Source organism: Venturia canescens, chromosome 8, assembly GCF_019457755.1.
Source record: "Venturia canescens isolate UGA chromosome 8, ASM1945775v1, whole genome shotgun sequence".
In the NCBI taxonomy this organism is placed as follows: domain Eukaryota; kingdom Metazoa; phylum Arthropoda; class Insecta; order Hymenoptera; family Ichneumonidae; genus Venturia; species Venturia canescens.
Window position 1 is genome coordinate 11,013,101 of NC_057428.1, and position 21,408 is coordinate 11,034,508.

The 21,408-nt window shown below is 40.0% G+C and overlaps 1 protein-coding gene across 1 annotated transcript in view; it reads right to left on the minus strand.

Moving 5' to 3' along the window:
* LOC122414718 (uncharacterized) overlaps positions 1–21,408 on the minus strand; it is a 153,349-nt gene that overhangs the window by 44,277 nt on the left and 87,664 nt on the right. The window contains exons 2-3 of the mRNA XM_043426267.1: positions 18,732–18,931; positions 105–240 (exon numbers count right to left, since the gene is read on the minus strand). Of these exons, the coding sequence (XP_043282202.1) occupies positions 105–240; positions 18,732–18,931 (336 nt within the window). The remainder of the gene's footprint in view (positions 1–104; positions 241–18,731; positions 18,932–21,408) is intronic.

Here is a 21,408-nt window from a genome sequence, read left to right on the forward strand (position 1 = left end):
TTTACCTCGCTGTTTTTTATTCAATGCAAATACGATATTTCCAAGATGAAATCTGCTCTAAAATCTGGATAAATATTTGCCAACATAGCGAGATTTTTACTTACCGATAACAGTGAGATTTCCAGTTTTGTATTCGGTCGCAAACGAAGGGCCCTCCGTAGAAACCTCGCATTTATATTGGCCCGTGCTGTTCAGAGTGAGACCAGCAAGCCGTATGGACTTCTCGCTGATCGCTTTTTTCTGTTGAGATAGAGAATAACAGGTGAAAAAAAATATCCAGTGGGATCGTCGTATGCGAGATAAATATTTTTTTAAGCAATTGAGAGCGAGCGAGTGTCGCTGTCACTCGGGGCGATGGATGGCCTCCCGAAAAAGCTCCGATGTCATTTTTCAGCTCCAACCTCGCTTATCATCCGAATGTTTTAAAAAGCCCTTAAAAAAGTGCAAGGACTTCAAGGACGTCTCAGGTGTATTTTCATTCGCTCCTATTTTTTTCTCCTTATTTAATGTTCCGTTTAGTTCGAAGTGAAGAAAATAAATCGAGGAAAAAGAAGAAAAGCCCAAGCTTTGGTGTTCATTCTCTGAGTTTTCAATCTCCAGGACTCCCGAAATTTCAGATAAATCGAGCGAGAGACCGAAGAAGGAGGAAGCACTTGCTTCCGGCATTGAGAATCCTGGCGTTTTATCCCCAATTCAAATACCGGAAAGACGAAGTGCGACATTCCATTTTTTGTACGAATAGTACAAATTTTTCGAACAATTATCCGAAAAATCTCCGATTCCCCGGTAAAACGGTTACAAACATTTCGACCTTCCTTTCTGTTGGAATAAAAAGGTCGAGTGAGTTCCGAGGTTATCACGATATAATGAAACAAGCACCGAACAATGTGCCTCCTATAAAAAAACGCCAGCGCGTCGCTTGCTCCTGCTTCTCATTAAAACGAACTTTTCCTCGTTGCAGTACAATCAAAGCTGAATAAAAAATCGACGCGAAATCAGCGTCGGATGCGAATACAAAAAATCCGGCTTTCTCCATACATCGTGTCAGTTAGCTCGGTGAAATTTTTTGCGTTTCACAGAGTTTGGCAACTAAATCGAAATGCTCTTTCGCATGAAAAAGCGTTTGAGATCCGAAGCTATGGTGCAATAAGCCCATGTATATCATACAATTTTACGACCGTTCGAATGGGATTGTGTCACTTTTTTCCTCGTACATATACGCGCGTTTTTCCCGCGCAATCCAATTTCATTTCTATATAGCTATGAATTGGTGTATGTACGCGGTGTATATATTTATGGGGTGTCCCCAAATTCGCAGTGTATACGTATAGCGCATCGAGCCGGTGGAAAGACGAGAGTGGATCAACGTAATTCCTCCACAGAGTGCACAAGTTTGGCATCCTGGCTTTCTGTATGTTCGTACAACTAGCGGATGTATATACGTATATAGGGGGGCCGAGGGTGAGCTTCCTGATCCATCCACCGCCACGTATCAGAGGGTTCGCGAGAGTCGAGACTACTAAGGTAATCCTTGCTTAATAGACGTGGAGGGATATACAATAGGATTTTCCTTTACCCGTTGTGAGAAAAGCCAGTCTATATATAATCGTGTGAAAGGGGGATATAGATCGCTCGGAGCTATATGAGCTGGAGGAAAAACGTATACGAATGGAAAAAACTAAAATTCAAATATACAACGAATATATTAACGTGGAGACTTTACTACGATTCGCTGATAAATCTTATTCAATTTTTCTTTTATATTTCAATTTGCTCCGGGCAGATGAATGAATTACCTGCTTCTGGAAGCGCATACGGGCATTGGGAGGTTTGATTGATTGCGTGAAAAGAATTCTTCATTTAGACAAGGTCCCAATTATGACGAAAATATTATCTTGCCCCAACGGACTGTATTTCGATTTTGGTGATGATACGATGAAATTTTTCTCACTTTGGAGTTTGTACAAAAATTCAAATGCGCTCGGCGATTAATGAGTTTCCTTTACAATTTCAACGGCTCTTGCTTTTCCGTTTCAGGCAGTTTCAGAGCAACGGAGGAGAAGCTCGAGCAAACGTTCTTCGTGAAAATTTCAAGCCCTGTTTTATTCCAAGCAGGAGCGTTTCGCGAGCACTGGAAACGTGTCGCGAGCTCCTTAACGTGGTTTGTCTCGTTTCGAGGCGTCTCATTTCTTCTAACCTGGCTTCCTTCGTTTACGAGAGCATCGTGTTTTTTCCGACTGGACTTTACAGACTGTGAGAATGAGGCAGAGAGAGAGAGAGAGCGGAGAGGGATAAGATCCTGCGGCATCCTTATCTCGTGGTTCTTTCGAAAGATACCTGCCTTTCTCCGTGACTCGAATTACGAGTAAAAAGAGATTTTATCGGATGCGCGAGTGGAGCACGTACTTTCAACACGAAGTGCGCTCCTTCCCGATTATTCTCGGGGCTTGTCGATGAAACACAAGACAGAAAGAAAGAAAAAACGAAGTTCGAGCTCGCAATCGGTATACTTTCGATTTTCATATCGCTTCGGGCAATTTTGAAAATTAAATTCCAGCATTTCCCACAAAAAGATGGTGAATTTAGCTCAAACTTGTTAAACCAAATGAATGTTTTTTCCTACCCTAGAATCCCCTGCTTTCGTTCTCACGTCCAGCGAGATCGCATTCTCATCATTCTTCTCCCATGGAAAGTAAATTTTATTTTTCTATGCAAAATTCACTTCTGCCCATGCTAATGGGTTCATGCAGAGCAATCAAGTCCAGCTTGTGCATTAATGGAGATAAATCTATCGAAGCGTACCCCAGGAGCTGCGATAATGCATATTAGAATATGCACTTTATGTACTGCCATGGAGAACCTGGTTAGAGGCTTTACAGAGTCGGGAAATATAGCGTTACAGCGTACCGCGAGGAATCTCACTTTATTTATCTCCATCAGCGTTATGCTGCCAAGTGCGAGCATCCGTACAGCAGATTTAGATAAATGATAGTAAACTTTCTGTAAAGGGAATAATATTTCAATGAATATATTCACACATACATATATGCACGTCTTATAAGCCCGCGGTTGTGAAGAGACGAAGAGATTTCGCCATCAATTTACGGATTCGTAGGATCGTCAATGAAATTTCTACCCCTCAACCGGCTGAAAATGCCTGGAACATAACTTCTCAATCTTCATCGTCGTTATCCGGCTCCGCGTTGGCGTCGCTCGACGTGGAAGATTCTCGGATGTTACCAAGTCGAACGAGGAGCTCGTCTCAAATATAATGTTAAACTTCTTGACTGGAGGCGAACATGTCGGTTCGTGGCATATTACTCCGGAGAGAAGTTTATCCCCGGATGTGCGTGTGCCGCGTGTCCGTGTATGTGCGAGATCGGGGAGCATCCATCTTTGTGCATGATGCACGTGACATCGAGAGTCGGGAGTGGAGACATGCGTGTGTAGATCGATTCTCGGGCTTCTGGAATGTTTGGACACTTGAGGGCTTATCGATAATTCACGAGAGCTCAGGCTGGATTGCTGGACCACGTTAACCCACTGCGTCTACGTTAGACTATTCTATCCACGCGATGGTTAACCCGAGAGTCATTGCTGGTGCTGCTGGTCCACCAGGAGGAACGGTTACTCGCGTCGTCTCCTCTCCAATTAGCGAATGCTCGTGCGCTCTATAGCTTAGTTAGGAATTTACTGCTATATAACGACGCGCCACACGCGTACTTAAATGTCAGTGTGTCCGTAGGTGGGCGCGATAGCCTGTGCCGACGCGGGGGCCAAAGAGTAGCGATTCCGAATGGCACACTGGTTTAACTAGTTGGAGGATGAGAATCGAAGGAGCGCACACCGGATTGTCCACTGACCAAGCCAATTAATCGGGCCTCTTTGCCCCCCGGGGCTTCCCCTCGACGTTCAAGATGTCCCTCCATGGTTTGCGAAGCTCTGCTTGTTCCTGTCCCTTCGCCCTACTTACAACAAGATACGTAGTCGAGCTATCGAGTGTATACTCGTATTTAACACACTCCCCGGCCCACACCGACTAACTGTGAGATATTAACTCTTGTGCGCAATTGAAGTTGGACTTGTGAGATTTGCCGCTAGATTGCTCGGGGCTGTTGATCAGGACATTGCTTCCTGCAGCGAGAGACTTCACTCGTGTGTGTACGTAGCCTTCGCGATTGGAAAGGAAAACCTTTGGGTCAAGTGTTCCAGCAATTTGAGCACTCAAAAACGAAGTCTTCGCTGAAGAGTAAGACGGCCATTTTACCGAGGTGTATATCGCGCTCTAACCTCACTCGTCATCCCTCTTGATCCATCATCAAATCGAACTCCTCTCTGTGCCAAGGGAGATAAAGTCAGACTGCGCACCCTCTCATTTTTTCACTCGAGTTTAACTCGCTGGTATATTCGTTGTCAAAAATTGTAAAACTCTTTCCACTCGTCGGTCCGGGAACGCGGAGAGAGAGAGAGAGAGAGAGAGAGAGAGAGAGAGAGAGAGAGAGAGAGAGAGAGAAAGTCCAGAGAGGGCGAGGAACGAGTCTATGAAAGTTGAATGCGAAGAAACGCCAAGAGGGTGGATATACACGTGGATGATCGAGTGCAGTTCATATACTCCCTCTCATTCTTTTGCGCCCTCACTTTCTTACAACTCCCCCGCCTCCACTTTTCCCACATTCCATGAACTTGCCGCTCCCTCAAAGCTTCGACCTCCGGTACTCGCTCTCCCTCCTTTTCATCTCGTTTCGCAGACTATTCTACGCTTGGCGTTACTTTTTCCACTTGCCTCTCGCCAGCCAGTTCTTGCAACATATCCTAGAGACTTCCCGATGCCCTACTACTCACCCCCCCCCCCACCGCCCCTCTGGACTCTTCCTCTTTTTAAAGCCCCCGTGACTGATGAGGTTCGTAATATTTTTACCGGTTACGGTCAAGATAGGACGTCGTCGGGGATATTACGTTGGCAGGCGTGTAGAGTATTAACTATTTATATATATATATATATATATTTTATACAGGGAAGGAAAGAACATTTGGCAAAAGTATTGTTATAGTTCTATCTCGTAAAAAAGTGGGATTTCAGGAAGGAGACAGTTTTGCGGTTTATCTGTCACCCTGAATATAATTCATAACTAGATTCGTATTATTTCGTATATAGCGATCAACGTATATATGCTTTGAGATAGTAGATTTTCGAGAGTGACTATGAGGAATGTACATTTCACCGAGCTCTTCCGCCTCCAACCGAGCCAATTGTATTTTTTTTATCATTTCCTTTCCCTCTTGCCATCGCGACCGAGCAACTCCGACTCGTCCTTTGGTTTAATAAAAATTATCGTTTTTAATTTTCGTCGTTTGCCATTGTTCTCGAGTCTCATGGTATAATGGAAGATAAATTGGATGCTATTATAATTGAGATTTTGTTGGCTTTCGCCAATGGTAATTTCTCTTCCTTTCATTCTTTGGTCGGGACAATGGGAAACGGATCGATTAAAGGTATTCTAGAAATCTGTGGATCAAGTCAAATACCTTGGACCAAGTTTAGTGGTTAGTTATGAGATTTGTTTATTTTCATTCGATTCGAATGATTTTTTTCTCAACATTACCGAACTCGTCGATTTTTTCACGCGTCAAAAGAGTTTCGTACACGCTATTCGTTTTCATTACTTCATTTTTGTTGAGGCTCAATGGATCATTCAGTTGAGCAACTGTTTGAACAGGTGAGCCAGGGAAAAAATTTCCAACGAACTTCAGCGTTAATAATCCGAGTGATAGTAAATCAGAGTTTTTTCAGAATGAAAGACTAATTGAACAAATACGATCGCACAATTTTCCATTCGCTTCATGTTATTCGAACAAGCGTGCAAACAAATCCCAAGTGGATTTCCTACGTGCTACGATATTGCGATTTTTTGATTGAACCAACAATGCGCACGAGCATTGGAGCAAAAAGCACAACAGAATGACAGAGATGTAAAACGCAATTGCAGGTTGAGAAAGATGCTGGCTGCCATTTCACTGCTAATCGAAACGGACGTAACTATGGATAAATAAATTTTTCGTCACCGCGAGTAAAAATAAAACAAAATGAAATAAAATCCCTTCTCTCCGGCCTATGCGCGGTCGAGCACGACTTTGTCTGATGGAAATAGCTTTTTAAATTCGCTACTTTGAACCAGATGTATAGAAAATAAAAAAAAAATAAAAATACACGTTTCACACGATATTTTTCATTTCCGCATCTGATCGGCTAAAAATCTATATACATTGGTGCTACTGCGAATATAAATATAGCTCTGAGAGGAACTCCTTAAAATACTGGTCGTATGTGTGCTTGGTTTCTTTCAATCTCTATATCGAATTTTTTTCCGCCTTCGAGCTGTTTGTCGTAAACACGTATGGAATTTGCGCATTTCCTTTTTCCTTTTCCCTTCATCTATTTTGCCTCCTGTGCACTGCACTCACGCTGCACGAATATCTCAGGATGAAATGAAAATGTAACTCAACAGAATAATCGATGGAAAAACCATCTTCAATATAAACATTTTAGATGCACATGGTAATCGTGACTTCTTGTCATTTCAGATCGCAGCGATGTATTTGAAAATGATTATCGATCTACTTTCAACAATTTTTTCTATTCACAGGAATTTAGCTCCCAAAATTTGCTCCTTTTGAGGCTATCATAATGGAACATTGCGAAGGATTCAGCAGTACAAAAATGATCGACTTTCCTAATCAAATTTTTTTGCTGATCTCTGGAAGCCACTATGAGGGATCCAAAGGTATCCTTTTTTTTCCACTAAAATATTCCTGATTTTATCAAATAAGAACGAAATCGATATTAATAGCTCAATATACTACAATATTTAAGGTATTCCTTTCACGAACCCGAATATTCTACAAATAACTGAATTTAAATTACAGTAAAGTAAAAGAGCTTGCTAATAGATTGGCTAAATTTCAGGTCAGGTTATCGAATATTTAATGAATAATTAAAACTTAAAAAAATCGTAAAATTTATAGCTTATGGAGATTCCATCATCACCACATTTCTATTCAATAATTCATATACTTGATAATTCTAAATTTCTGATACAAACTGTCTCATAGATAGAAAAAAATGTAAGGGATCCGTAGCGTCGATAAAAATAATGGGTTTAAGTTGGAAAATGGCAGAACCAGAATCAGTCCAAATTTCGAGTGTCCCAATCCGCGCCACCAAAAAATACGGTAATGCGAAAGGAATATCTCGAAGGTTGTTGATTATGAAACAAGGAGCTAGCGAGGAGGAATAAAAGAATAAAAATGTAATACGGGAATGCAGTTTCGTCGATATCATTCGCGATGATAATGCAATTGATGCTGATAAAAAAATGCTTATCTGTTCCATTGAAAAACGGTAGAAAGAAAGGATAGTGAGAAAGAGAAACGAGGAATATTGAAGCGGTGAAATTGAGATAAATCGGAGCTAAAGTATCATACGTTGGCAAGATTTAAAGCAAGCTTGCTGTATACATGAGATTGCTTACTCTTAGACCACCAGTGCAGCGAGAGGCAAAAGTAAGATTTGGAACATTCGGTTGCTATTGATGTATATATTTAGTATACTTATATATATATATATATGGATATGTAATGCTGAGAGTGATTCGAGGCAATTTCGACTGGAGGCCAAAGCCAAGTCTAACGGATACTCGTACTGAAACTTTTCATCCAGCGATGCCATCCTGTATCTGCTTCTTTACTCCTCTCTTTCTATTTATAACCTCACTGTTCCTCTCGAAGCTCCTCTCGTTTCTTGAGTATCCCAAAGACTTTCGAATTATTCCAAGTCAGAATGCAGAAACCAAGAGCTGCAACCTCTGTGCATGAACCGAGCACGCTCGTTGCGTCTCTTTACTCTCCCTCCCCCTCGGTTTACTCTTATTTTCCCTTTTTATTATATTTTTCCTATTTTTTTTCTTTTTTTGCAGTTTGCCAGTGATGGGAAAAGTAATCTCGTTCCTTGAGTGGCCGTCTGGAGAGTAAAGGGATTGAGGATGAGAGAGGGAGAGAGAGAGACTTTGGTACATAAGATGGCTCAGAAGGGAGCCAGGTGGAAAGAGGAGACTCAGTTTGGATGGAGGACGCTTTTAGTTTATTACCCCGAGGAAAATTACTTGACCTCTCCCTTTCTTCCTCTCGCTCCGCTCTCTTGCTCCGTCTCTTTCTCTCGGTCTCTTCCTCCTTCCTATCGTTGGTTTGCCGCTCAATTGATTTTTTTTGCCACTTTGGTGCACTACCAAACTGGTAAGTCTTCTCTAAGGGCTATGAAATAGAAACAAGTTTTACTTGCCCGTACGTTCATGGGGAATTCGAAAGAGCGCGTTGTGTTTTTTAATCCCGTGATGTGGGCGGCAATCTCGCTGGATCCTAATTTTCATTGTTTACGTTAATGCTGCTTTTTTCGAAGTATTCTCGACGCAAAAAATGAGCGTTCTATATTCATGACTTTCGAGTGTTTTTGAAGGATACGGAAATCTTCGTTGTACTGCTCTTTATTCATTCGAATCGAGACTAAATTAAGGGCAAATGAATTCATGCTTCCACATCTCGATCAAGAGAAAAAAAAACAAAGAGAAATTGGGGAGTGACTTATCCCATGGAATCGTTATTCCATCTCGATTATGAAAATTACTTTTGTCCAAATGTCCGTTTCAGTTTATTATACCGACTGAAGTTAAGTTCTCGAGGGAACAAACTGGAGAATGTACCCGGACGCTTGAGGGTATAATATAACGCCGGATATTGTAAGACGAACGCCAGGATCTTCCGTTGCATCCCCAATACACTTTCGTCCCCCATGGCTCGTAATTTTTTTTCCTTCTTCGAGCTTTTTTCTTATATTATCCTCTCGGACCGCAGGCCAGCAATGTCAGCACGCGAATTCCCCGGAGGAGGTATGTAACTCGAAGTAATATTAACCATCGTGATAAGAAGAGAGCGCGCAGCCTCAGAGGGTTCCCCAGAAATATCTACACGCTGACAAACATCGCGTCTTTTGGATGATATTTTCTAACAATATATGCTCTTAAAACTTAACAAACGAGGGGAAGATCGCATGAGGAGGGAGAGAAAGAAAAAAAGTAATCAGAGCATGGATTTAATTTCGGTCTTCTTCATGCATATGATAAAAAGATTATTCGAGAGAGAAAGAGAAAGAAAAATCTCTCGACGGTTGGATGAATTTTTTTTTATTCGAACGATGTTCAGCGGAGCATTTTTCTCGACTAAAAACGACTCCCCATGTAAAATTTCCTTATATATATGTGTGTGCATATCCGTTGAATCACTTGGTCCATATACGCGCATGTGTTTAAAGTAGGATTTTTTTATTCCGGAGAAAATGGCTCTCGAAGCTGTTCGTGGTTGCTCAAGTACAAAGCTACGATTCCATTCTTTTTATCGTGACGCCAGTTACGCTCAACAAAATTTTCCGGCTGTATAACAACGCGTGTGCATGAAAATTTCGAGCTCTGCGCTAAGTACAACTAAAAGAGAACGGTGAATCGCGTGCTGCTGCTGGTTAAGTGAAAATTCGAGATGTCGCTGCTTTTCACGATGCACATTTTCCATCCTCTATGAGATACCACCACACGCTCCGTTGCTTAACTGGTTTAAATGCCTGTACAATTCCTACTTTTGTCGTATTCGTTACCAACTTCCTTTAATTCGGTTCCTTCCTGGCGCACTTACTCCGCTTATATATTTCACGTTCCCCTCAATTCTCGTTCTCGTTTAAACGTCCGAGTTGTTCTTAACAGTGCCCAATGCGCAATGTACCATGAGCCTCGATTCTGCGTTCTGAATTTCCCACTAAAAATGTGTTTTTTGTCACTCGGAGGTGTGCAAGGAATTTATTAATTTTTATCGCTTTTTTCTACATCAGGAACACGTGACATCCAAAATTTAAGCACTTTTGATGAAAATCGATGAAATCCGATCTGCTTGAAAATATGATCAAGACGACAAGGATTTTTTCTCATGAAAGCTTCGTAGAAATAGAAATAAAACTTTCAACGCTGCTCGAATATATTCACTTTCGATTTTGTGATTTTTATATTCTGCCATGAGCATGCACACTGCTTTTAACAAACGAATTAAAAGCCACTGCATTTTGAACCCATCGAGGCATGTGAACATCGACAAATAATCCATTGAATCCCTAATTAGATAATTAGAATAAGCACTTCCACGTATTTCTCGATGTATTACTTCGCGTTTATATTCAATGGGGGGGCATCGATATTTGAAGTATTCCTCGCACAAGAGCGGGAATCGATCAAGCTCTCAGCAAACGTCTAAAGTAAATGTCTGGAAGCTTTACTGCGACTTCTATGCAGTATTGAACTCCGCAGGACTGTCAGAGAAGCGATATACCCTTGAGGTCCATTCGTCCTATTGGACGAATCCAACAGCACATTCTTCCACACACACACACACACTCGCACGTTTATAGGGACAGATAAAAGACACGATGGAAGTAACGGAGAATGGACTGTTGAGAGACAAAGTTGGAATAAGATCCTGTGGAAACGAATCCAAGTTTCCGACAAGCTGCAACGCAGAAGATCCTCTTGGTAGACCTTAAACTTGGGGAGGAGAGAACGACGCTGTGGCGATATCCACGATTCACAAACTCTCGTCAAAGTATACACAAAAGGAGAGAAAGAGATAGAGTTACGGCAAAGCGTACTGTAGACTTTGAAGAAACACGAAACAAGGAGACCGAAGTGATGACCCTCTTCCCAGGGGGTTAGTGGGGGAAGAGGTCATCAGCGCGTTTGCAAAAGAAGAATTGGAGGCGTGGGAGGAAAGAAAAGGACGCGGAAAAGCCGAGCGTAGTGGGAGCGAGGGGTGGAGAATGAAAGGCTCGCCCTTTCAGGGCGAGAGCTTGGGGAGTGTCAGCGCGGGAGTTTCTCGCCAAAAAGTTTCGCTTGTCTTCCAGACGCTCCCCGTGCTCTCAGCCGACGTTGTGTCAACTGTGAGGAAGAACAATTAGAAAACGACATCGAAAAGAGGCTGGAAGAGAAGCTGATCGAGACGATGGAACGATGAGTGAGGAAGGGCGCTTACGAGGAAAAAAAACGAGAGAAAATATAACGAGGACAGTGGAGACAGTCCCGAGGGTGTTTCGCCGCCGGTAGATTCCTGAGGGTTCAGGAATCTCAAGCACTTGACGACACTCGATGGTCGGTTTCGAAGCCATAGCAGTTTTCATGTATCTTTGTATATCTCAAACTCAAATTTCATTGCAATTTGAAAGAAATTTAAGGTGGAATGGTATCTCTTTTGCGGGGCAGGCGGTGAGAGGGGTACTCCTAGCCCTTAAGATGATGGATCAGTCGGTAATCACACTTCGAATTTTTGAAATCGAAACTCTTTGACATCGTTCGTCCGATTAAAATAATAAAAATGTCATCGTACGCAGCACGATCGCAAAAATCCGATGACATTTTTATTTTTTCGATCAGACGAACGATGTGGAAAAATTTCCTTTTCAAAATTTGCAGCTATCTCTCTCGCACTCACGGTTGTGATTACCGACTGATCCATCATCTTAACTGGAAATCTACCAACTGAACGTGAATTTAGTTTCTGGTTTTCAGTTTACAAGACAAAATGATAACTATGTACTTTCTTGTTTTATATTTCAAAATATCAAGCATTTGCTTTGACCGCAGAGTTATGATTTCAGTTTTTGACTGTTGGCTGCTCTGCTCAAGCTCGAGGGCAAGCTGTAAGTCGCACTGTTTATATAGAGCTGTACGAGAGTGCGTTGGTCGATGCGACGTTGCCGGGTTTGAGGCTGTGTCCACCAGAAGAGAGAGACAAACTTCGTTCATTAATTTTCTTTTGCACATTGCGCATAAACGGTAAGGTGAAAACACTTGAAATTTCGTGAGAGTTATTTTGACAGTTGGTTCATATACTGGTGTTCGTTTCATCGAAAAATGGCTTTTTTAACAGTATTTTTTCAATGTTTTTTAGCGTTTTTTACGATTTTCTATAAAATCCAATGTAAAGAAGTAATTCAATTTTCTCAGAAACGGTATGGTCGGACCCGTTAAAATTTTGCGAGCAAATCAAGAGACGCGGTAGCGGCTCGACGCCAAGTATCAAAAGGAAAAACAGCAGCGCGTAAAGAAAAAGAGCTCTGCCGCACTCTTATATACGCGAATATGCCGATTTATGACGTCACAGAGTTTTCAAACGGCGCTTGCGGACAAACCATATTATTAAAAAATCTGAAAATTGGTGAGAATTCTTTTTCGATTTTTCCCTTTCCATTGGTCTTTGTTGGAAGTAAATCCATTCAGCCATTCCCGAGATATGTCTCTTTAGAGAATTGAAACCGAACGATTTACGATAAATTTCACTTCTTAGAGGCAGAGAGGCGTAAGCTGATCATGTTTACGTTCGGTTTACATACTTTCGAACGTATCTACCAATTTGCATGAAACTCTCTCTATTTTGGTATATGGTACCGTTACACCTTAAAGATAAGCAGAAATCGAACACAAGAAAGTTCAACACCATTTTTCTTTGCTCCTCTCATCCATGACTGTTGATTCGGGAAAGTTATTTTCAAGTGCGTTAGAAAAGAATACTGGAAACGGAAACCTGCTGAGAAGTTTCCTTGCTACATCGACGAAAACGGAAGTTCAGAGATAGCTGCTGTGAATCGATATTGTAGAAGCGATAACAATGATAAGTATCTCTGTAGTGATAATGACAATATTTATATAGGAACACAACTGCGTTCACGAGAAAACGAAGGCCGAGTAAGAAAATTAATCACAGTACAATAAATCCCATAAAGCACAAAGGACTCTTTTGTATCTTCAACGATCCGGGGGTGTCCTTTGATTTTCTCCACATTGGTCGTATCCATGAGATAAAAAAATAACGACAAACGCGTGCACGGGTGTTCAGGTTCACCTAAAATCGGATAACTTTTCGGTGGTTTATTTTAGAATGGGAACGAAACCACTAAACAATGCGAGTCTGTGACAATATTCATGGGAAACGTTTCCCAAAATAGTGGAGCTAATATTGACAGTGTTAGATGCCAACGATTTGTCCGTGGCTATAATAATAACGATGCGATCGTCCTCAAAAAGTATCTCGTTCATACAATTGCCAAGAAAACCATCGAGCTTAAGTAACGGAATGAATTACCAGGATTTTATCAAAGGTTCATTCTGCTTTAAGGAGAGTAGCTTTTGATCTGAGAATAAACATCAACTTCGCTCTTCAAGCCTTTTGAAAATCCCTTATCTCCGGGGATAAGAATGATCTCAAAATTTAACTATCCACGATTATAAGTTTCCGCTTTAGGGGAAGTTTTACCTTCCGGTTCGAGAGAAGGGTATCTCGAGGGTCGATCAATTTGTTGAGTGCGCATACAAGGGTGAGATAACAAGAGCTCGATTTTTACGCCCTCGAAAATTCTTATTTTTAAATTTTTTTTTATGATTTTACATATTTTCATTATCCTTGCGAGATCATCAACGTTTTAAAAATCCTCGGGCATGGAGGCGAGTCTAGTGGAATATTCGTGAAGAGCCTCCAATCGCGCGGATAATCGTCGCAGTTTCAAAATGGCTCCTCGTCAGAGAAAGTTCTTCCAAATGAATTTCAAACTGAAATTCTCTGTTTTAACGCCGGGAATAGCTCTGGCTACGAATGTTGTCGTGATGCTATCAAAAGTATTGGACCAGGTTTTTAGTGGAATGAGCAGTTCAAAAGTGGCTTAGAAGAGGGAAAAATAAGTGGACACTCGCAAAGATGTTGCAGCAGCGGATAATTTCGGGACAAAAGAAAATGGGAGAATTTCATGGATGGTGAAAGAGAGAAAGGAGTTTAAAAAAATAGAAAAAAAAAAGAAGTTCGAGGTTAAGCCAAACTGTTCCGAGGTTGAGACGAGCTTGGAGAAGTAAAGAAAAGGATGATGGCAACCTGGTGAGAGTAGCAGCACACCATTGCAAAAGTAGTTGCGGAAGATTGATTGCTTCGGATTTCGTGTGTACGAGAACGAACACGAAAGAGAACCTCTGAGAATACAACGACGAAGGAAGAACCTTTTACACAGTTCTAGCTTGCAGCGAATGGTACAGGAGTAATAAGAGGAAGAGAGGATTGCCATGGGGCCGAGGAGGACGGTGGCGGGTTATGCTTCTTGCTTTCGGCCACTTTGTGCAATACCCTTTTCACGTTGCCGGAGGTTGCACAACGAAAGAAGAAGAAGAAGAAGAAGAATTACTGTTGGTAGTCTTTCAAGAAGGAATGCTGAGCGTGCATCCTCGTGTGTCATTGCAAGAAATGCTTGCCTTTCTTGACTTTCTACACCCTAATAATGTTTGTGAATAATGAACAATTGCTTTGTGATTGGTACGTTGGTTTTTATGTGGAAAAATGAAAATTATTACATCTACTATCCAACAAGGACAGCAGCACGTCCACACCATTTTTTCTACAAGCTTTTCTTGAGCTTTTCAAATTGACGAAGTTTATTCACTTTTAAAAAATCGAATATTATTCCCTCTGTGTGTGTGTGTGTGTGTGTGTGTGTGTGTGTGTGTGTGTGTGTGTGTGTTTGTCCACCTAACTCCGTCAGTTTATCACGAGGCATCTTTATTTTTCTAAGGTTGTTTGCGCTTTAAGGAAGGAGCTTTACTTCTCGAATAGAAGACATTCCGTTTGGATGAAAGATAAAGTAAATAATCTGTATGTTACCAGAGAGAGAATATAAACGTTTTATGAAGCCGGAAGCTCTCGTACACGCACTGTTCTTTGCTCCTCTCCTGTCTCGACTTTTCTTTCGAATTGTACACTCTTCTCGGATCCCTCGCGATGTACGTGAGTTTTCTTCTTCAAGAACTCCTTCGATGCGGCACACACACTCAAGCACTTTGGCGAATTCCGGGGATTGAAATCGTTTTGGCAGCCAAAGGGTGCGGCGAGTCTTTTCAGCCCCGCCGTTTCGCACCACTGGAAAAAAACGCCTCTCGCCCCAAAATCCTATTCAGTTCGGTCGAACGAACGAGCGAGAAACATTGCACCGAAGGCTTGAGGTTAAAGGGTTGTTTTTATGTGCCCTTGTGGTACGTAACTTCCCTCTCCACCTTGCCTCTGCTATATTTTCATTCGAATACGTTTGTTGTCGGCAATTTGAGAGCAAAATGAAAATTCATTGAGGCCACCATTTTTTTCGCCTTCGGACAGATCGAATTGTTCGCAGCTGCAGGAGTTTTTTCCCTACAAAAGATTACCGCGTCATTGTTTCAACTCTAATTCGTAATTCAACGACGGACTGCTGTTCGGAAAAATAATTAAGGTAGATGATGCCTGAAGAATCATATTTTATGGGTGTCTAAATTCGGTCGAACTTTACTTTCCAATTAAGGATACAATCACTCGAAATTAATGTGAGAGTTATCAATTAGAAATTGTAAATATATTTTCCCAACTTATTTTCTGGCAAATGAATTCACGAGAATTAATCCATGAGTGACTGAACCCAAAATTTTATTCGTCCCTGGCGAAAATACTGCAGTTTTCTATGTAAAAAATCACTGTAGAGAGCGCAAAGGGCAAACACAACGGGAAATGGATCAAGAAAAAAGTATTAATTAAAAGACAGAAGGCTATGACAGGAATGGGCCAAATAAAGGAGGAACAAAATGCCGAAATAAGCAAATGCAACATTATACGAGTGCTCATTACCAATTTCGTTCAACCTTTTCCCAGATCTTCATTATATACTTCATTATAATTGTGTACTTTTTCATAAAATTTGTAAGAAGCGTTCATTCCTTATATGGAAATAAGACGAAGTCTTTAGAATTTGATATGCGTGTCAGTCGACTAACCTTTTAAACTGTGTGTAAAATTCAAGTCTTTATTAAAGTAGTTCGGCCGTTTGATAAAGTACGGTGAAGGTCTATTTTTTTTTGCGGTAAACGATAGTTTAAGGTCTCCTGATAACGATGAGCACAATTCCGGGACCTCTTATGGGGAAAAATTTTGAATTATTTCATTTATAATTTGGAATTTTTAACATGCTACCCTATGGGAGAACTGACAATAATATTAATGAGATCATGCCCACCACACGAGCGTTGAACGACTGAATTTTTTGTCATGATAAGGGATTGGTGCTATTATATTCTCTCAAAATTTATAGATTTAAAAATTAACATAACTAATCAATTAGTCCGTTGTAATTATCAATTATATAAAAAAAATATCATTATTAGTAAAAATTTGACTAGTTAACTTTTTGATTTGGCAACTTTGTTGTTGGTGGAGAGATATATCTATCTTGCCAACGGTAAACTGATGGCTTGTCGCACTCACATATGACTTGATACACATAACCAACAATTTATTTGAATTTGAGGTTACGTCATTATTTGTGATTACAAATATTTTTGTTATCACAATATTTGTATAAATATGAACAAAAAACATTTCTCTATTAATTATACCGAGAAAGTATACACGTCTGTACAGTACCGATACACTAACGTAAGCACGTCACAACTAAACACGATATACGTCGATATACATATATATAAACAGCTGATAGAGCGGTGTTGCCGATGTCGTACCGAACCTAGTATTCAACGACTCATCGTGAGCGATAATCGTAGTTAATTTATGATTTCATTCTTAAAGTTTCGGTGACCTGATATTTTTATAACGCCATTAACAAGATAAATGTTCAACGAATACGTATATGATTTAATTTTTTTTTTTCCAGCATTTACGATCCCTTAAATTTGATTGAAAAATCACGATCCATTTACTGCCATTACGATGTCCAATTTTCAATACTTATTTTCTTGCTTAAATGTTCGGTAACCTCCCCTCAATTTTTTCTACCGTCATTTTCGAACATTTTTCTATGCTGTGTAAAAAAATCAGATTTTTCTGCAGATTTTTAAATAGTGGCCATGATCTCATTAATTGTGAAAAAATTGTACGGTGTCCGAGCTTCGGAAAAGTTTCTATCGTGAAGAAAATTTATCACGGATTCCATTTCTTTAAAAAAAAACATTACCTTACGGGGCTTTTAAGGAAGAAAACATGAAAAAACTTGAGTTTTTGACGTGTCGGAACCGGATGCCAGTCATTACGTTGGACTGCTGGTAACAGCTGATTAAACTTCGAGCAAATTCGGGAATCGCAGGAATTTCATCAAATTTATTTTTGAGACTGACTCACGTGCTTTTATTCGTCCAGCAGCTTCGCTTTTTTTTCATTAATTGACCATTCCTTTTTCTCGGTGCCGTAACACCGATATAAACTTTTTTTCGCACAGTAAAAATGTTCTCTAAGTTATGTGTATTTCAAGTATCACCGGTATCGACTCGATCACTAACTAGTCAAGTTGGAGTACAAATTTTATCTTTTATGATATTTTTAAAGCATTTTATTACATTTTTATGATGAAAATATTCTCAGTGTAAGTATTTATTAATTTGATTAATAATTTAGACTTAAAATTAATCAGCATGAAGTGGTTGCAAACTTGACTAGTCATAGAACGGCCGAACTACTTTAAGAAAATTGTTCCGTGTATAAACTACCTTAATTTTCATACGTCAGTGAAACACAGCATGTGGACAGATTTCGAAGAAAATTTGTCTGCACGTTTATCGGCATCCCTATTGCATCGAACGTTGGAGAAAGAAAGTATTTTCGCGTTTAGAATAAGGAGGGGAAGAGTAAGGGAAAGTTCGTTCAAAAGAATATCGTAACTGGAAATAAGTCGGGACGTCTTTCTTGTCACCTGTCGTCCTGCCCCTCGCTCCTTTTCTATTTCGTTTTATTCCGAGCCCCTGCGGAAACCCTGTACATTTACGTTAGCCATGTATTCATTGTAGAACGATGGCATTTTCTACTTGGTGAGCAAAGAAAAGTATTTTCGTAGATTCGTGAGCTTTTGAAAAGAATTTTTTTTTCTCGATGTTTTTCGCTTTCGTTCGCCCAAACGAGCGTTGAAATCTACGGTGAGGTAAAAGAGAAAGAAAAGACTGAAAATTTGTGACGGAGAGAGCATCGAGGACGCGGTGATGGAAGACGGAGAAAAAGTTATGGATCTGGTAAAACTCGTGTACGTATGAGCAGCCACGAGACCGACGATAACCCGATAAAATGGGAAACAGCGGAATAATAGTTTGCCACGATCGAACTTTTTTACCTCTCGTTCCTCGCCACTTCCCTTTTTTATTTCATACATTTATCTCTCTTTGTGTTTTTCATTCCTTCTTTTACCACTAATTTCTCGTCATTTGTCCCATCCCACGAGGACTTTTCGTTGGAACTATTCACCATATTCCCTTCACTTCGAAATATTCTTCTCCTTCTCTCTCTCGTTACTATACACTGTGAAACGAGAATGAAGAGAGGAAAATGGTGATCCCGCGATCGTTTAATTGACCAATTTCACGTAAATTAAGGTATCTTCGTTCAGCAGCAATAATTCTTGATTTGGTATACTTTAATGATTATGCAGAAGGAAGGAAATAAAGTGTTGAAACGAGAGGTAGGCGAAGAGGGAACAAAGTTCCTTGATTGGATTAATATGCTAATGTCTTCCCAGGTAAAGTACCCAACACGAGAAAGACGCTGAATAAATGAATGGGTTGAAACGCAAAAGTATATACGTGGTCGGAACTTACGTCGAGCTGAACTCCTTGCTGTTTGAATGTCTGTATCCTCTCCGGATTCGTTGGTACGTAACGGAAGAATTCGTGATCGTCCTTGTACCACTTTACCGAGTAGAGGTTTTTTCCTCCCATAAGACGCCATTCGCACGTTAAATTTCCGGAACCACCGAGCTCCAATTCTTTTGGCACTTTCACATCCACTCTTATGTCACCTGGAAATTGAATGGAAAATCAAATATTAGTTAACGAGAAATACTTTGACGTTATTTTCGCGCTTTTTTCGTTCTTATTTTCACTTTCATGAAATTTTCGTATAATTTTATAATTAATTATAACATTATGAGGATAATTAATAACGAAAATAATTCGATCAGATCCTTCGATGCCTCCTTAAGGTCGTAATAACTGGCGGTACTTTGACTCTAAATTTCTTTACACCGTTCGAGGATAAATTCTCATTATTTTTAAATAATCTTTGGAATTATGACTCTGCTAAAAAAGCTTAGTAAAAAAAACTATTCGTACTATACAATATATGTTTATAATTTATAATATTGCACTTGGTAATTCCTGAAAAAAATTATATTATTAATTGATACCGATTTGAATGATGAAGCATGATTTTATGTGATAAAATAATGAGAAAAGGAGAGTAAATTTGATGATAAACATTCATATTCATTTTGAGATTGAGAGAGAATTACAACAAGTTGAGATGGCGAGATGTGCAAGACAAGACTCACACGGTGAGATAGAGTTTCGACATCGAGATTGAGACAACCGTGTGAGCTGAGAGTCATCAATGTTTTGCACATTACATTCTAAAAATTAAGTCAAATTGATCATTCATAAACTCACCTTGATTATAAGGATCAAGAGATAGATAACTGAACCAATTTTAATATAACGGAATTGTGCTTTCCTTATTTTTTTTTCTCCAATCAATATCGTTACTTCTCTATCGATGATCTTTTCTCCACTACGCTTTTTTTTTCAAGACAAGACAAAAAATTGTGTCGTACTCGTTTTCTTGGAAACTAGCAAATCATCTCGGCCTCCTCTCAGGCTTGTTTTTATGTGTCGATGTTCAAGTTGTATGCGTGCGTTTGTTAAATATATTTAGCATCAGTAGGCAATGAAAATTTCTATTTTTCGTTTAATCTTTATTATTAACTATTTTAAACACGTACTGAAACGCAGTAATTATTCAAAGTTTTTGAGAAAAATTTCATTCGTTCGTAGGTTTCTTCGCTTTCAAGGCAGTTTACCTCGGGATTTTCAGTATTCGATTTTTCAAGAATTTTCCAAATGCTTAAACATTCCGTGACAAAGATCCTTCGCCTATTTCTCCATTTATTTTCTTCTTCTCTTTCCAGGCTGACTGGTACGATGGGGTGTTTCAACTGTCTGACGAAAATCCGGCTTGTGTCAGTAGAAGCTTCATACGATCTTACGGACTCGAGTTTCCCTGGCTCTTACCACGTCACAGCCTTTAGTTTTACTCGAGAGTCAAAGACGTTTGAAAAATAAATCTGGAAAGTGGAGAAAAAGAAGGAGACTACATATCGTCCTCGTACGAGGCTGGCTTTGCGATAAATTGAAAATATCTCGTTTTCGTCCAGAGATGAAATCCTCAAGGACCAATTTCTATTTTTATTCTCTATTTTATCTGCCTTCTTGTATCGTAATTCGGTGAATATATCGAGCATCTCGTATATAACGTGACACGAAAAAGAATCTGCGATCACTAAATTTCGTAAAAGGAAAACGAAAAACGGGTTTCCGATGTTCTATCTCCAGCTGGAAATCCCCGTTTCTCAAAGGGATTTGAAAATTGTCTGGAGCACGTTTTAACCTTCGTACTTACGTAGTTTACTTCAATCTGAATTTGTTTCCTACTTCAATCCCCACAAATACGAGTCCTGCTGTTTGCGTCTTTACTGTCTCGAAAACTTCTGTGTCTCGGGATGAATCTCTCCAAAAAACTGCACTCAAACCAAAGTACACATCCCGCAGGCGTTTGTGGTGCGACGAGAAAATAAGCTCTACTTCTCCAGTAGAAGAATCTCATTCCGTTACGTTCCATTTCGCTTTTGTGAACATTCACAGGTCACCCAAAACCATTAAATAAAAACCTTCGTTTGTACAACATGAAAATCCCATGAAAAATCTCAAAAAGTCCAAGCACACAAATCTTTCATTTTTGTCAATTTGATTTCTTATTACGATTGGATTTAAAAGTATATCGATCGAGCAAAATTCAACGAAAGCTCCTTCCGAACCTTTCGCATTTCAATTGGCAGCTTTCGAATAATTCCAAAGAATATCATAAACTTCGACGAGACGTGTGCGTTTCTCTTTTCGTTTTCATTACGAAATAAACTGTTAGGTTGGTCTCAGTAATTACAAAATTAATTCAAGCGGACCGAGTTCATTTCGGGGTTGAGAAATTCGTAACAATGTCGCTCTCTGTTAATTTGTTGAGTGGCGGGAAGCGAAAAAAACATTTGTAGAGGAGAAAAATCGTCGCGGAGTTCCTTCCATAATTACAATTCTGCAATACGAGGGGACGTAGTATTATGTTTCGTGTGAGGGACAGTGGAAACTTCCAAAGGCTGACCAGTACTGCTAATAGAACGAGAAACATATCTGCTCTCCTCATTTCTCTCCCTTAGTCTCCCTCTCTCTC